The sequence below is a fragment of the Ambystoma mexicanum genome, chromosome 12 (genome assembly GCF_040938575.1).
Source record: "Ambystoma mexicanum isolate Mex_15411 chromosome 12, UKY_AmexF1_1, whole genome shotgun sequence".
Classification (NCBI taxonomy): domain Eukaryota; kingdom Metazoa; phylum Chordata; class Amphibia; order Caudata; family Ambystomatidae; genus Ambystoma; species Ambystoma mexicanum.
Genome location: NC_090936.1, coordinates 557,981,084 through 557,997,999, shown reverse-complemented (window position 1 = coordinate 557,997,999; position 16,916 = coordinate 557,981,084). Strand labels below are relative to the sequence as shown.

Sequence of the window (16,916 nt, the reverse complement as noted above, 5' to 3'; positions counted from 1 at the left end):
AGGGGTTGGGCCAAGTAGGAAAAGATTCTGAGGGAGGATTCCTGCGGTGGAGGAATTAAAATGAAACACTGTGACGAGGAAGAGTAGGTCTACACGAGTAATGAAGATTACCGGAAATCCGCCCTATAAAGCATTACAAAAAAATAAACCCAGAGAGAACTGTACTGAATATTCTGATGTAGCACTTGAAGCGGATAGGCGAAAAAAGTGTGTACCTTTAGTGTAGAGGGCGGAGTTAGGCAAAATGGCCGAATATGTATATTTTTGTAGGGTGTGCCTCTGTGGTGTGTGAAACAAGGAGATAATCACCCCTCCATCTGCCTCTATCACTTGAAGATCAGATATACTGCTACGTACTGGTGGTTGGTCACGTGATGCGACGCAAGCGTCAAAATTGCGTTCTTTTCTTCCGGTAATTTGCAGAAAAATCTTGGGTCACAGTAATTTATTGAAATCCTAATAGTAGTCATTTATTGGAGGCAGGAGACCCACGAACGGAAGCGTGGGGTGGTATGTAGAAATGATGCCGGTGCTTAGTTTAGCGCATTATACCAAAAGTCTGTTATTTCGCATAAAACGAAGGGCGAGGGAATCATCACCAGAGAGAAAACGTAGAACATGAAAAGGAAGGGGCGTGGGAAGGAGGAACGGGGCGTTTGATTGATTAACTGCTCTGTATGTTGCTGGAGTGAGCGCTAGCGTGTGTAACTTTTCAACGCATATATTTGGCGTGCTTGTTTTTAGGTATTGGGATTTAGAAAATATTCACCTAAACAGGTTGCCAGACAATTCCTGCCCACTCTCAGATGAGTTCGCACTATTGCAGTAGATTTGATCTGAGGAGGATCCGGGGGAAAAATCGCAGGGAGCCCTACTGTTACTTCAAAGGAGCAGCGTCGCCTAGTGATTATGTCCGGAGTCCCGAGCTCGCTGGGGCTGCTTGCGGGTTATGACTCCTCCAGTGAAGAAGGGTCGGACGGGGATGAGAGCGGGACTGATGACGCTGTCCCTATGGGAGTGCAGAACGCCAGTACACTTGGGTAAGTCTGATCTCCCTGCCAGTTTGTAAGGCGTTATGCAAGCGAAAAATGGCCGACAAGTCACGGTGGCAAAATAATAATATACACGTTTCCACAGGGTGCAGTAGGCCAAGCGGCCTTATTTTAGTGACTACTTTTGTAATTTTCCGGTATACAACCGGAGAGAGGGGGCATATTATTGTCGTTTAGCCTGGCCCCCCGAAGAAAGCGGACATGAACCCATAGCATGAGTTTCTCGCCCAGTCCTTTGTTTTTTTTGCAAGTCAGACGTGTATTTCCTTACAAGCGTGCTTAAAGCAAAGTGCTGTTGTCCGAATGCTGGACTGGATTAAATACACGCGGTGGAGATACGTTCATTTAAAATGCATAAACCTGCTGACCCTTGTTGGGGGTAAAATAATTCTCCAGCCCAACACAGTTCAGTGGAAAGTTGAAGATGGACCCATCATTTTAATGTAAAGAGGAATTTCTATTACAATGTCACATGAGTATCGTTGATTTGTAAAGATGCTATGCAAGACACGTCACTTTCCAGCAGGGAGAGTGGGTGATGATGAGAGGGTGTGATAATTCACAGCGTTGGAACATTATTATTATGGTATTTATTGAGCGCAGACCCAGCTTCGAGAAGCAACAGCACTTTAGAGTTATACACCAATGCAGATACATAACTAAGCTCTTTACAGAGGTGTACAACACTGCATAACGGAGTGATAACAACAGAACTGATAAAGAGGGAGACAGAGGAGAGGTACAGCTGTACTGGGTGGTGGGGAGTGAAGGGCGGGAGGCAACGTGATGGCCTAGATGTCAAGGAGGAGATAGTCTGAGTAGTGTGGGTTCCCCTTCGCTCAGATCCCCTAACCCTGGTCCCCAACAGAAAAATGCAGTAATAAACAGACATAGATGCATGTTGGTGGAAAAAATTTAAGGCCATAGGCTTATTTTATTTCTACAAATATTTGTACCAATAATATCATGGCAAATAATGAATGACCACTCGCTTTTGGGCCCATCGTGTCTGGATGTGTAGATGCCCCTCCCACTTCTTGGCTGGTCTTATTTACCCGGGGCATCCGATCCTGGACACGTGCCGCCGCCTACGACATTCTGTGACCGTGTACCGAAGGGAGTACTCTGTGTTCTTTTTCCATATTCTTTTCTCCTTAACCATTAGCTGGGTGGGTTGGGTGGCAAAACGTTCTTCTCTCCCCCTGATCCATGTGTTGGGAGCCTACCCGTGCTAGGTGAGCTCCTTGCCTGAATGTGGTTCTCCTTCCTTCTCTGGGGTTTTTATACCCCTTTAGCCCATTGTTACTAGCTGGGGGGGGGCAGGACTTCCTCCTGACCCCATGCTGCTAATTCTCGCACCTTACCTCTACGAGCCTGGTTGCCTGGGCTACGCTGCGGGTGGGGGCGCCGACTGGCTGCCCCTCCCTTTATTGTTCGTGCCGTTCTGGTTCCCCCCCACCCTTTGCCTACCCCCCCAGGCCCTCCATCGTGCCGCTCTTCGTGCTGCACGGGGCCTGGGGCATAGGCTGAGTAGTGTGAGTTCCCCTTCGCTCAGATCCCCTAACCCTGGTCCCCAACAGAAAAATGCAGTAATAAACAGACATAGATGCATGTTGGTGGAAAAAATTTAAGGTTGTAGGCTTATTTTATTTCTACAAATATTTGTACCAATAATATCATGGCAAATAATGAATGACACCACTCGCTTTTGGGCCCATCGTGTCCGGATGTGTAGATGCCCCTCCCACTTCTTGGCTGGTCTAATTTACCCGGGGCATCCGATCCTGGACACGTGCCGCCACACCTGAGTGGGTGAAGCCTCGGCCGCTCAGGTCCCCCCCAAAAGAGCGTCCCTATTTGCAACCTCATTCCGCTAATGCTCTAAAAATGTTATCCGTAAAAATTCGCATCCCTTTGTTGGACAAATGTATTCCATCCCGGTGGAACAGGTCGGGATTATTCTGGGACAAACCATGCTTTATGAACTGTAGCCCCATGATTTTGCAGTATTTTTCTACAGCTTTGTTGAGCTTTTTCCTTGCAACTTCGATTGCATGCCTCCTGTGCGCGCCGTACCAAATTCTGCGTGTGATAATCTGACATAAAAATTTCGGTTTTCCACCAGCAATGTGCTAGCGCCCTTAGGGACTCGCACATGTTGCGCAGCAGTTCCCCTTTATTTGTTTTGACTAGATCATTTCCGCCCAGGTGGATTACCAGGTACTCGGGTGGATCCCTGAAACCGATCAAATCCGACAACCGGTCGTGGATGTCCTCCCAATGCATCCCAGGAAGGCCCCACAAAGAAGTTGTTTTTTTTAAAATGTAGACCCTCCCTGAAATCTTCGATCCACCTGCCTGCCCGGAACCGAATGAATGGCTGACTATCCATGCCGACTTGAATGGGCTCGTATCTGCATGGGGGTGATGAGGAAGAAATCATATCAAATGTTCTCTTACATATCTTTTAAAGTCTTGAGACCTCCATCCCCCTATCCTTTTCACTCCTTTCTCTCCCAAACCTCCTGCCCATGCTGATGTGGCTGCCCCTATTCTAAAGGAATGAGTACCAAATTCGGCTGCCTCCCATCCCGCTGTGGCTATGGTTTTCTTTAGCACTGCCTGGAATTGGTATCTGCTGAGGGCCCTGCCGTCCCTATGGATTAGTAGTTGGCCCCCTACATTGGGCCGTACCTCGATGAATTCTTGTGTAATGCACCTGGGGCAGTGCCCCCTATCCTTAATGCAATTTAGCTCTATTGTTCTGCCTTTTCCCATTTGGTCTGTCTTTGATTTCCTAAGTAGAATAGACATGCCCTTGGACCCCACACAGATGTCCTCTCTTGCCAGGCCGTCCCCTACCACCGTGTTGCGTGCTACTACTTCCCCGATCCTGAAAGCCCCGTAATATGCTAGCGCAAATGCTGCCCTGAACAGCTTTGTCTCATAACTATCGCTGCACGTGTTTTCCAACAACTGCAAGAGTTTTATCATTTTGCCAAAATTAAGGGGTCTCCTCCCGTCCGGCTTCTTTCCTTCCAATTTTGCCCAGCCCTTAATTGCATATTTTATCCTAGGGCTGCAAGTTGGGTCTGCCACCTTTGCTGTGTATGCGACGGCGGCTAAATGAGCTGCCGGCCAGCTTTTTTCTTTTCCCTTGCGCAAATGCTTTTTCCAGGAATGCACACATTTGGGGGATTGTGATCTCCCCCACATTTTGTAAGCCAGTTTCTTTTAACACATTATTTACATTCCTCTTGTATTGCTTACCGGTCTTGTATGTTATGGCGTTCCTGGCCAATCTTTCTATCACCTGGCCTTGTACCTCCTCTTCTGAGTCAACCTGGTAGCTGACCGTTTATTCTCCATTGCTTCTAACGGGGCCCATGCCTTTCGTGGCGTGGGCGTCTTTATCCTGTTTGCGTCCGGCCGTAGCTCTCGAAATTTGTCCCACTGGAAACGAGACAAGGCATCAGCGACCACATTTGCTTCCCCGGCGATATGCCTCGCCCTTAGTGCCACGTTATTATTCAGACACTCCAAAGTAATTGCCCTCATCAATTCCAATACCAGCGGGCATGATGCGCTCCTATTGTTTACCACATGTACTACCGCCATATTGTCCGACCACACATTCAGTTCCTTGCTATTCAGCTCTGCCTCCCAAGCACATAGAGCTACCCAGATGGGGAACAGCTCCAATGTGATATTACTCGTCCAGGCTGCCTCCCGCCATGCATTTGGCCACCCCTTTGCGCACCAGCTTGTACCCAGGATTGCTCCAAAACCAAAACCCCCGGCTGCGTCTGTAAACAGAACCCTATTGCTTTCCTCGTTTAGTGGTGAGCGCCATATTATTGCTCCGTTGAATGCTTTCAGGAATATACCCCATACTTCCAAATCTTTCTTGATACCTCCGCCAATTCTCACTCTGTGGTGACCCTCTTTTGCCCCTCTTGTTCGCTGTTCGATCCTTCTCTGAAATATCCTGCCTTGCGGTATAACCCATCCAGCAAAGTTTAGTTTTCCTGCCAGTGATTGTAACTCCTTAACCTTGGCTTTGTCTTTTCCCCTTAGGCTTTCAATTGCACTCAAAAGGTCTGTCGCCTTTTCTTCCGGGATCCTGCACACTCCTATTTGTGAATCTATTTCTATACCCAGAAATTGTATTCTCTGAGTAGGGCCCATTGTCTTTTCTTTCGCCAGCGGAAAACACCACTCCTCCATTAATGAAATGAATTTGTTTAAGGTTATCCTACATAGCTCGGAACCCTGCGGCCCCACAAACAAAAAATCGTCCAAGTAGTGGACCACTTGTGCCTCCTCTAGCTCTTTTGTGAGTGACCATTGTAAGAAAGAACTCACTTTCTCAAAATATGCACATGAGATAGCGCAACCCATTGGCAGGCATTTGTCAACATAATATTCACCCTCCCAGTGCATGCATAGCCACCTCTGGGATTCCCAGCTGACTGGTAATAAGCGAAAGGCTGATTTTATGTCTACCTTCGCCATCCATGCCCCTTTCCCCGCTTTCCTGACAATCTGCACTGCATCTTGAAAATCTGCATATGTCACTGATGCTGATTCTTGTGATATGCCCTCGTTTACTGATGCCCCAGGGGGGTATGATAAGTGATGTATTAGCCTGTACTCGCCTGGTTCCTTTTTTGGGACCAGACCCAATGGTGAGCATATATATTCGTCAAATGGGGGGGCCCTGTATGGTCCCCCTATCCTTCCCAGTTCTACTTCTTTCCTGATCTTATGGCCCACCAACATTCTGTTTTCTAAGGCAGATTTCAGGTTTTTTGGGATATTCCGGGAACCCTGACCCTCAAAAGGTATTCTGAAGCCCTCCTGGAAGCCTCTCCTGATTGTCTTTGCGATTTCTGTGTCTGGGAACATCTGTAGCCACTTTTCCATTCTTTCAATTTTTACGGATGTGGCCCCTTTTTCAATACTTTTTTCAGTTCCTTTTCTCCAGCGCCCTGTGTGTGCTAGATGATGTTCTGGTGCACTTTGCTGTACTATGCTCGCCCCTACAATTTTCACATCTGTGGCTAAACTTGCATTTCTTGCCCCAGCTGCATGGTACCCCGTTTTCATTGTGCTGCCTCTGTCCTAGTCGGCCCATTGGCACTTCGCCCGTTCCCTTGCGCTGTTGGCAGTATATTGTTCTGCCAACTTCTCTGTGTGTTGTATTGCCTACTCCGAAAGCTCTGCTCTCTTGATCTGTCATAGTTGTTCTCGTATCTTCTGTTCCCATATCTATAATCGTTTCTGGAATCGTACTGCCAATATTGCCTTCTTTGATAGCCCCCAGAACTGCTCTGTTCCCTAGTGTCCCATTTTTCTTTTAGCACATTAAATATGTATAGATTGAAATTCTCTTCGTCCCAACCTATGTCCGGGAAACAATCCATTTCCTTTCTAAATTCATGATCGTATTCTTTCCATGCATCCCCCCCAAATGCTTTGTAAACTTTTAACACCCTCTGTTGGTATGTTACTAGTGACAGCCCATCTTCTGGATATTTCTGCAGGATAATGGTCAACATAATTTGGAAGGCCGCTGTCCAATTATCGAAATTCCTAGCTACCGGTGCCCTCTTCAGTAATCCTTTCATCTTCTTTCATATCCTCTAGTGCTACATTCTGGCCTCTCTTCTGTATGTCTAGCAATGAGAAGATATCTATAAATTCCTTCCTCCATATCTTCTCCTTCACTTTCTCATTAATGTACCAGGCCTGAGCCTTTATCGACCGTCCCTGTGCATCCTTCCCCACTGTTGCTCTGCCATATTTCGTCATTACTGTGGCAGGTTCTTGAACTGCTATGCTAGAGACCCCGGCCGGTGCCACCGGTATGCTGGGGAGTGCCCCTTGCGGGGCGGCCCCTGGTAGCCCCCCTTGTCCATTGCCCTGCGTGATGGGTACCCCACTGCCTGAGCCGGAGTCATCAGTTCCCTGGCCACTCCCAGCCCCTTCTGCCCCAGACCTCTTCTGCTTATCCTTGCGTATTACCCCCTTCCATCTCACCCAAGCCTTTAGATGCTCTCTTTCTTCATCTTCGCTACTCTCCTCCTCGTCAGATGTAACTTCTGCCATTTGTTTGGCCCTGTGGTTTTTTCGTTTTTTCTCTTTCCCCTCTTGAGCTCTGGGCGACTTACCCTGAACCGTTATGCATTCTTTTAACTTTTTTACAATTTTTTCCCCCATATTATTATCAATTTTTTCTTTACCTTTTTTGTTCTTCTTTTGTTTTTTCTTGGGTTCCACTGGCTGTTCCTGCGGCCCCTCCGCCACTTCTGTTGCCCGTTTCTGCCCTTGCGGTATTATAGCCTCATCTTCGCTGCCGCAGGACTCCTCTAATAGCAAAGGCGACATTGCCCTTGCCTTCTCCTCCTTCTGCATTAGCTCCAGCACCCATTGTGCTCCATATTCTTTTTCTGCTTTTTTAGCCCATGTGCTAAATTCCTGCGCTCTTCTTGCCCTAGCTTCAGCCATTTCTTCCTGTGCTTTTTTACTCCGGGATCTTCCTCTCTATGTGGGATGAGTGTCAGTTCAGCAAGAATATCGTGCTCAAACCCCCAACCTCTCAGGTATAAGTCAGAACACTTACTGACTGTGCCACAAAGAATAATTATTTTTCAGAACACTTTCGGAATTTTGTAGTTGGAGGTTTGGCTTCTGCCGAAATATTACACTAAGTTAGAAAAAAGTTGCAACGAAAAAATGACACACCTAGCGTGGGACCAGAACTCGGGTCTCCTGTACTGCTAGCTCGCAGGCTTTTTGTCTGCGCCACCGGACTCTTATTGCCTGCACCCCTGATGCCGGCGCTTGATTTCCTGCACACGCGTCAGGGAAAGTTGACCGACGCTGCGCCTGACTTCCTCCCCTCTGGCGCCTGACTTCCTGCAGACGCGGGATTAGGAAACCGTAATTATTTTTCACAACACTTTCAGCATTTTGAAGTTAGAGTTTTGGCTCGAACCCCCAACCTCTCAAGTACAAGTCAGAACACTTACTGACTGTGCCGCGGAGACCGGCTTAAATCAATGACCCTGGCGTCCAAAGGCAACACACGCATACGTTGCGCCACGGTATGTGCTCGCAGCGAGCACAGGCACCTGAGCACTGAATGACGACTGGGCGCCACTCCGACCGATTTCCGAGCACAGGCCCCTGAGCACTGCTTATTATTATCCACAGTGCGTGATATTTATTTGTTGGACCCGGACTCACAGCAGGGCTCTGGTCCCGACTTCACTCCTCTGCCGTGGCTCCTCTTCACGACGCGGCTCCGGCGTCGCGCTGCTGCCCGCTTCTGGTCTTTTCCGACTTCACTCCTCTGCCGTGGCTCCTCTCCCCGATGATACCTTCACGACGCGGCTCCGGCGTCGCGCTGCTGCCCGCTTCTGGTCTTCTTCTCGACCGGCGCAAACTCCCGCTTCCAATCTTCACAGAGTTCACGGCAGCGGGGGAGAAACAATGAAGACAACGGAATCCCGAAAAGCCCGTAGAGGCAAAACGACAAAACGTTCTTCTCCCCCCCTGATCCAGGTGTTGGGAGCCTACCCGTGCTAGGTGAGCTCCTTGCCTGAATGTGGTTCTCCTTCCTTCTCTGGGGTTTTTATACCCCTTTAGCCCATTGTTACTAGCTGTGGGGGGCAGGACTTCCTCCTGACCCCATGCTGCTAATTCTCGCACCTTACCTCTACGAGCCTGGTTGCCTGGGCTACGCTGCGGGTGGGGGCGCCGACTGGCTGCCCCTCCCTTTATTGTTCGCGCCGTTCTGGTTCCCCCCACCCTTCGCCTATCCCCCCAGGCCCTCCATCGTGCCGCTCTTCGTGCAGCACGGGGCCTGGGGCAGATTCCTTGAAGAGGTGGGTCTTGATTTCTTTTCTGAACTGTAGGAGCAAGTCTGATGCCAACGGGGAGGAGGTTCCATAGTCTTGGGGCATAGGCAGACAAGGCTTATTTTCTGGTCCTTTACATTGTGCAGCAGCAGATTTCAAGTTTGCACGTGTCCTGGCTTCTGGTGGTGTGCTGTCTGCCGGAGATGCAGTGTTTCTCTGCGAGGTAGCTGGATGACTTGAGGGTGACTGCCTTACAGATGATGCAGCAAGACAAGTGATTCGTGCGTGCACTGAGAGAGACAGTGAAGGTTGATGATTGCCAGGGTGATTTGGTTGTGTCTGCATAGACCCTTGATGAGTGAGTGAGCATTCCACTTCAGGTAAGTATAGCTGTTCCTAGAAGTGGGCCCCTTATTTGCCCCTTATTGGCGGTATTGCTCCCCTGCCCCCGCCGAATAAATCTTTCCAGGAGCCTTAAAAGGGCCTGTTCACCCAGCTGTTATTCGTTGGTGTGACACTGGATAGCAAACTCAACTGGTGAAGCCATATCGAGAAGACTCAGCAGAAGGCATCAGGAAAGCTGGCTACGCTGTACCCACTCCTGAAGACAAAGTCCATGCCCCTCCGGACAAAGATCAACGTCTACAAGGCGATCATCAGACCTACTCTGACTTGTGCCTCCCACGGATGACCTGCCAGGATCGACATGGATGAGTCTACAGATAGTCCAGAACAAGGCCCTGCGGATAGCGGATGGAGATCCACTCTTCACAAGGACAGCTGACCTTCACAGGGATCTGGACATCAATATGTTGGATGACCATCTAGTGTAGCTGAGCAAGAACTTCTGGGAAGGACTGGATCAGAACCTGAATCCTCGGCAGTGGACTTGCTGCCACCACTGCAAACCCTTTCGGCCACTACCCACAGCCCATCGTGTGAAAGATCCTGTGAAACCAGCCTTCACTTTGCCAAGTCCACACAGAACATGAAGAAATCCAACACACTCAATCCGAGAGGATGGAGTAATGAGGCTCAAGCCTCGATATCCAGTAATCGCAGCCAATGGATAAAATCTGTCAGCAAGAAGACGAAAGAAGCCAGAGACGTCGTTTGCACGTTTGCTGTCTATTTGCCTAGCCTGAGTTTGTTCTTCTGGCCTTAAAGGGACACCATAGGAATCAATGGGCACTGAATATCACTGGGGTGGGGGCCAACACTGTTAAAAGCAGACTGCCTACATGCTGGACACACTGTTGCTTTCGCTTGTTTAGAAATAAAAGTGAAACAGGCTTCTTAAACTTGGATTCACTAGTTTCTTTAAAATGTAGTAATTATTTTGTCGAACTGCTACACAACTACCCTGTGATTTTGAGTACCCTTTCCTTTGTGTTTTATCGCAGCATATATTTCTAAAGCTGTTGTATGCTTATCAAATGGCTTAATCACAAATAAATGCTTCTATTGCGTGGCAGCAGTTATTAGGAAATTAAACTGAGGGTTGGTGGGCGCCAACTTTCGACTTTCGCTATGGGGAATACATTCCCCCACCCTGATTATAATCAGGAGACCTACCAACCCACCCTCTGGCCAAACACATTTTATAGCACTTGTATTTTATAATTAATTGGGGAAAAGTCATAAGATTTACAGCCAGTATTTAGCATTTTAGCAACAGTCACTGAACCTGCTGAGCTACCCTGGTAGCCTACTACTGAAGGGTATGTCTATTAATCCTTTAATCACTGCATTACCAACAGTGCAGTTTGTGTACATGACTTCAAAGTCAACAGTATTTCATTTCCAGCTACACTAACCGTGTGAATACATTAATTGACTGTTTACCATTGGAGGCTTCTCCATAATGGGCAAGGATGTGCCGACACACAAGCACCCTCGCAATTATGGAGGAGCTGAGGAGCCAGCCCAGTGTAAATATTGAAGACCAGGGCAGAAGGTATGTTAATTTAAATGTGTGTATGCTTGTGTTGTGGGCAATCAGTGATTGCATGATGATTGGTGTGCATTTGAATGAGCGAGTGCATGCTGCATGTACTGGGCCGTGGAGCTGATTTTGACAGAGGGAGGTTGTTGGACAACACAACCCCCCTCGCCGTCAGCCACAATCGGGCCCCTTTGCAGGGTGCTGGGGGGTGGGTAGCAATGTTTTTTAATTTTTTTTACTGGGCATCTATGATGGTTGCCTAGTAAAATACCATGCCTGCCCCTTGAGCCCCCCAGTGCCTCCCATGCACACATAATCAAATTGTGTGAGATATGATATGGCATTTGTAACGCGCCTATACACAAGTGTTTCAAGGCGCGACGAGGCAGGGAGGAGGGAACAGGGGGAAGACAGACAACGATCCTACTAGGCCAGGTGTCATTCAGATCGCGCAAGTGCAGGGGTAGGGGGAAGGGAAGAAGTGCAAGGTGGGGAGGGGGGAAGTACAAGGGGGGAGGGGGAAGTGCAGTACAAGGTAAGTAGAATAAAATAAATAATAAATAAATAAGGAGGGGCCAGCTGGTGGCAAGTGCAAGGTAAGTGCAGGTAAGTGCAGGGAAGGGGGGGCTGGAGGGATACAGAGACAGTCCCGCAGTGCAGGGGTTGCCAGGGAGGCAGTGCAAGTGGAGAGTGGCTGGGCCCAGGGTCGGGGAGAGTGGCCCAGTTGCAGATTCAGTGCAGTTTCAGCGAAGAATTAGCACGGGAGAGGGAGAGGGAAAGCAGAAGCAAAGAGGAAGGTTTTGAGGTGCTTCCTGAACCGGAGATGGTTCTCCTCAAGTTTCAGGGAGGCAGGAAGGCTGTTCCAGAGGGAGGCCCCTGCGCGGAGAGAAATCTACCCCCAGCACGTTGCTTAGAGAAGCGGCTGACCCTGAGGGAGTTGGAGACGGATGAGCGAAGGGATCGGGAAGGAAGATATTTAGGAAGAGAGAGTTGAAAGTATTTAGGCCCCAGGCCCCAGAAGGCCTTGTGGACAATGCAGAGGGTTTTGAACTTTATCCTCGCAGCCACTGGGAGCCAGTGTAGAGATTTCAGTCCTGGAGAGATACGGTCCCTGGGCTTGAGGCCAAGGACAAGTCTCGCCGTTCTGTTCTGGATGAGTTGCAGAGGGCGGATAGTGGAAGCAGGCAGATTAAGATAGAGGCTGTTACAGTAGTCCAGCTTCGAGAGAACCAGGGCTCGGGAGACAGTGAGCTTCTGGGGGAAGGAGAGGAAGGGAAGAATACCTCTGAGGAGGTGCAGCTGGTAGTGTGACTTCTTAGAGACGACGGATATATGCGGAGAGAAGGAGAGTGTGGAGTCAAAGATAACACAAGGTTTTTTGCCTTGCAGGTAGGAACAGGAAGAGGGCCAAGAGAGGCCGGCCAGAGAGCTGCAGGGAAGGAGGGGGTGGGTGTGCCGATGAGTAGAATCTCAGTCTTACTGGCATTAAGGCAGAGGTCATTGGCGGCACACCATTCCTGGATAGCAGGCAGACAGTCAGAGATGAGGGAAGGAGAGGAGGAGGCCGAGGGTAGCCTGAAAATGAGCTGGGTATCGTCCGCATAGCACTGAAAGTTGGGGCAGAGAGCGGCGATGCGGTGGGCAAGGAGTGCCAGATACTGGTTGAACAGCCAGGGGGAAAGATTAGATCCCTGGGGGACACCACAGGTTGAGAAAAAGATGTCAGAGAGGAAGGACCCCAGTTGGACCTGGGAGGGTCGATTGGAGAGGAAAGAGGTCAGCCACGCCAGAGCCTGACCAGTGATACCCAGATTATCACGGAGACGGTTGAGCAGGATGGTGTGGTTGACAGTGTCAAAGGCAGAGGAGAGATCGAGCAGGATGAGAACACACGGAGTGTTGGAGTCGAGATTCAAGAGCAGGTCCTCACGGATGTTCAGGAGAGCAGTTTCCGTGCTTCTGGCAGCTCTGAAGCCAGATTGATGGTCATGAAGACTTCCAACAGATTCAGCATGGAGCTTAAGCTGGGAGATGGCCAGTTTCTCCAGGAGCTTGCCCAGGAAGGGAGTGATGGAGATTGGGCGATAGTTAGCCGGGCAGGAGGGGTCAGAAGAGGGTTTCTTAAGAAGAGGGTGCACAAGGGAGTGCTTAAGGGGGGATGGGAAGACTCCAGAGGCGAAGGAGTGGTTGCAAAAGTCAGCCAGGGCCGGAGCCAGGGAGTCGGTGTTCCTTGATAGTTTTGGAGGAACAGGGGTGAACCTGTTTAGACAAGACTTTCATAGATCGGACTTGTCTGGAAACCTCGTCAGCAGAGAAGAAGGCAGGAGGGGTGGCTTCAGAAGGGCCAGAGGAAGAGGCGGGACGGGAGGGAGGGAGGGAGGTGATAGGAGGAGAGTGAGGACAGGATGTCCTGAGTTTTAGAGATAAAGTGAGAGGCCAGTGCAGTGCAGAGGGCCTGGGAGGGGACAGGAGAGTTAGAGACAGCAGCAGGGTTGGCAAGCTCCTTGCAGATTTTAAAGAGTTCGGCCGAGTTGTTAGATGCCGCAGAGATGCGGGCTTGGATAAGGGCTCTCTTCTTGGTGAGAACGGAGAGACGGTATTGCCTTTGGAGCAAGCGGCAGGCCAGTTTGTCAGAGGATGAACATGAGGCACGCCATTTCCTCTCTGCCACCCTGCACTTGCGTTTAAGGGTGACGAGATCCGAGTCATACCAGGAGTTACATTTGGCTTTGGGCTTCAGGCGGACTCTCATGACAGGGGCAAGGATATCAAGAGTATCAGATATAGCAGAGTGGAGCATGGAGAGGGCTGTGTCAGGGTGGGAGTCAGCCGAAGGGGGAGGAGGGGGCGAGAAGGTGGTAGCGAAAGCCTCAACTGACACGCGCTTCATGGGTCAGATGACCAAGAAGGTGGGTGGCAGTGATGAGGGTGGCATTGCCTGTGGGGTAGGGGGGGGTGAGGTGGGAGGATAGCAGAAAGTGATCACTCCAGGAGAGAGGAGTGGAGAGAGGGACGGAGAGGGGAAGGTCGGAAGAGATCAGAGCATCAAGAGTGTGCCCTGCAGAATGCATAGGTCCAGACGGGAGAATAGAGAGTGAGAGAGAGATCACGAAAGAGTCCCGTGGGGGGACAGGAGGCATCCAAGTGGATGTTGAAGTCTTCAAGAAGGAGGAGTTGAGTGGTTGAGGACAGGAGTGAGGAGGAGAGGTCAGCCCACTCAGAGAGGAAGGAGGAGATGTGACCAGGTGGTCGATAGATAGTGGCCACGGTAAGGGAATGGCTAGGAGAGAGAGAGAGAGAGAGAGAGAGGCGGCAGACAAGGCATTCGAAAGAGGAGTAGGTCTGCGTAGGAGTGACAGTGGCAGGAATCCACTCGGGGAAGATAAGGGCTACACCCCCCCTACACGGTGGGGTCTGGGCACAGATAGGATCTTGTAACCGTCAGGTAGGAGTGTATCAAAGCTGGTGACAGAGCTGGCTGTGAACCATGTCTCAGTGAGACCGAGGACATCAAGGTCCAGTTCCTCAAGAAGGTGACAGATATCAGAAGAATGCTTGATGGCAGAGCGAGAGTTAAGAGTGGCAATGTGGAAAAGGTTGCCATCCTTGAAGGACCTCCGGGGAGGGCTACAGATCAGAGGTACGCCCTGCGGAGGTGTAGAAGAGGGAGGTGAAGGAGCACGAGAGGGGGCAGGGAGGGAGGGAGGGTAGAGGCAAGGTAGCCGAGGACAGAGGAGGGGGGACAGCAGGAGAGGAAAGGAAGTTGATGAGGCGTGGGAAGAGTCTATCAAAGAGGTGAAGGTTGGCCTGAGGACCTTGGACCAAGACGGTCCCATTAGCGTAGACATTAATGATGGCCTTAGAGGAGTGGAAGGAGGCCAAGAGGACATCCCAACGGGTGCCACCATTAATGGGAGAAGAGGAGAAAGGAGAGAGCACAGAGACCATATGAAGGGTCCATAGGTCAGGCGAAGGCACGAAAAAGAGGATGTCAGTAAGAGTTTCCTTGGAGCAGGCACTAGTGTAGGTGTCAGCGATAGGGAGGCCTGGGTTGGAGACCATGATGTCCTTTTTAAACCTTTTCCTACCAGATTTAGTGAGGAGAGCAGGATAGTCAATAGAGAAGCAGTTAGAGAAGATAGGCGAGATAGAGAGCACCATGGAGTAGGAGGGAGTGGGCGGGGGGAAGACAGACAAAACGAGTGTACGCAGGCAGGAAGTGAGCGGCAAGGCCAAGTTTACCACATTGCAGAACAGTGAGTGCGTATTAAGTACAGAGGCCATCTAAGTTTGACAATCCTGCGAGTGGGGAAATGCCTTTTGTGTGCAAGGCGCTGGTGGACCCAGAGGCGCAGGCTTGGCATTTTCTTACTGGGCATCTATGATAAAGCAAGCATGGTAAGTGTTATGCAGCTAAACTGGCATTTTAAGGAATCCAGTCTAGCAATTGCTTACTTTGGCATGTTATTTTGTATTGGACCTCTTATTATTACGTGTCTAGACTGGCATTTTGGTGTAGCCATTCTAGCCATTTCTCACTGTGGCATGACCTTTTTGTATTGAGTTTCTTTGATAAAGCAAGCATGGTAACTTATTATGTGACTAGAACCCGCCAACACCTCTTGATTGGTTTGGGCTCCCTCGCTACGCCACATCACACTGGCATTTACATACCTTCAATTAAAAAATTCACCATCCGCTACTGCTATGGACAGTCTGAAACTGAAAACTGTAAACGATTCTAGGGGGGCAAAGTGAGATTCCTGAATCTATTTCTAATGAACCAAGGGATCAGTCGCCTCCTTGCACCCTGTACTCTGCGCCTTTGTGATAATTCATCTGTTAAACAGACTGTCATTGACTATCAATTGAAACTAAGGTACGAGTGATATTTCTTCTGTTAAACTGACTGTTTTTGACTAGCTATTATTAAAAGCTGAGCAAGAAGTGATGTATCTTCAGCTAAATACCACCTCTACCAACACATCATTTGAAGCTGTGTTGGGAGTGATGTCTGCTTGAGTTAAAAGAATGCAGTCTCTTGCAGAGTGCACAGGCATTTTTGCAACTGTTGAACATGAGTTAGCTTTTTAGGATGTATATTAATTTGATGCAAAACCTTTATTGCATTAAACCTACTCTGAACATGCTTTATGTCCCTTTTTTTTTACTGGCTTGGTAAAATTCTGAGTATACTTAAACCAGTTTGGCACGTTGACCCTTATTTGATGTGCCACCACCCCGCCCCTCCACTGTGTATTTGTGCCCCCCTGGTTTGTCCCCCACCCCCCTAATACTGATATCTAGTGACGACACTGCAGGTAAGTGCAGAGGGATCAAGCAGGGTGGAAGAGGTTGCCAGAGAAAATAAGTCCCAGAATGTAAGTGCAGTACAAGAAAGTGCTTAAGGGTACATGTGGTCATCTGCGAGTTTGTTCAATGTTGTGACAGTGGGTATCATAGGGATTGAATTACTTATTGAACATATGTGTCTTAAGATTTTTAAAGAAATTGGAAGTGGTCTTTATATTTTTTGCATTTATAGCAGCACACAAAGCCCAAGGGCATATAGGCACTAGATACATTGGATACAGTCAGCCAGGTAGGTTACAGACAAGTTGAGTTACAATATACAACACATGGCTGCAGGTCAAGTCAGGTATGTTACAGGCAAGTTCAATTACATATACAGCACAAGGCTGCAAGCCAAATCTGGTATGGGCAACTTCAAATACATCTACAGCACACGGCTGCAGGTCAAATCTGGTATGGGCAAGTTCAAACACATATACAGCTGTAGGACAAGTCCGGTATGTTGCAGACTGGTTTAAATATAGCTGCAGTAATGAGGCGTGTAAGGTACAGAATGGGCACCTACAGCCGTAAGCGGAAGGGGGGCCTTGCTAGGATTCTGCATGCAGCCATCAGTGGTAGAGGTGTAGGTAAGGATGGACTCCTTTCGCAGCATGCGTGGCTGTCCAAACTGGCAGCAAGTTCTGATGTGCAAGTTAAGCTAGCAAAATCGAAGAGGGAGAAAGACTGAGAGTTGATTAG

At 49.2% G+C, this 16,916-nt stretch overlaps 1 protein-coding gene across 2 annotated transcripts in view; it reads left to right on the top strand.

Moving 5' to 3' along the window:
• The first annotated feature begins 374 nt into the window (after positions 1 to 374).
• LOC138513768 (uncharacterized) overlaps positions 375 to 16,916 on the top strand; it is a 28,429-nt gene continuing 11,887 nt past the window's right edge. Inside the window, exons 1-2 of one of the 2 annotated variants that reach the window (XM_069628859.1) lie at positions 375 to 412; positions 745 to 1,040. In XM_069628859.1, coding sequence (XP_069484960.1) covers positions 910 to 1,040 — 131 coding nt within the window. In that variant the 5' untranslated portion in view covers positions 375 to 412; positions 745 to 909. The other variant, XM_069628858.1, reaches the window with a different exon arrangement.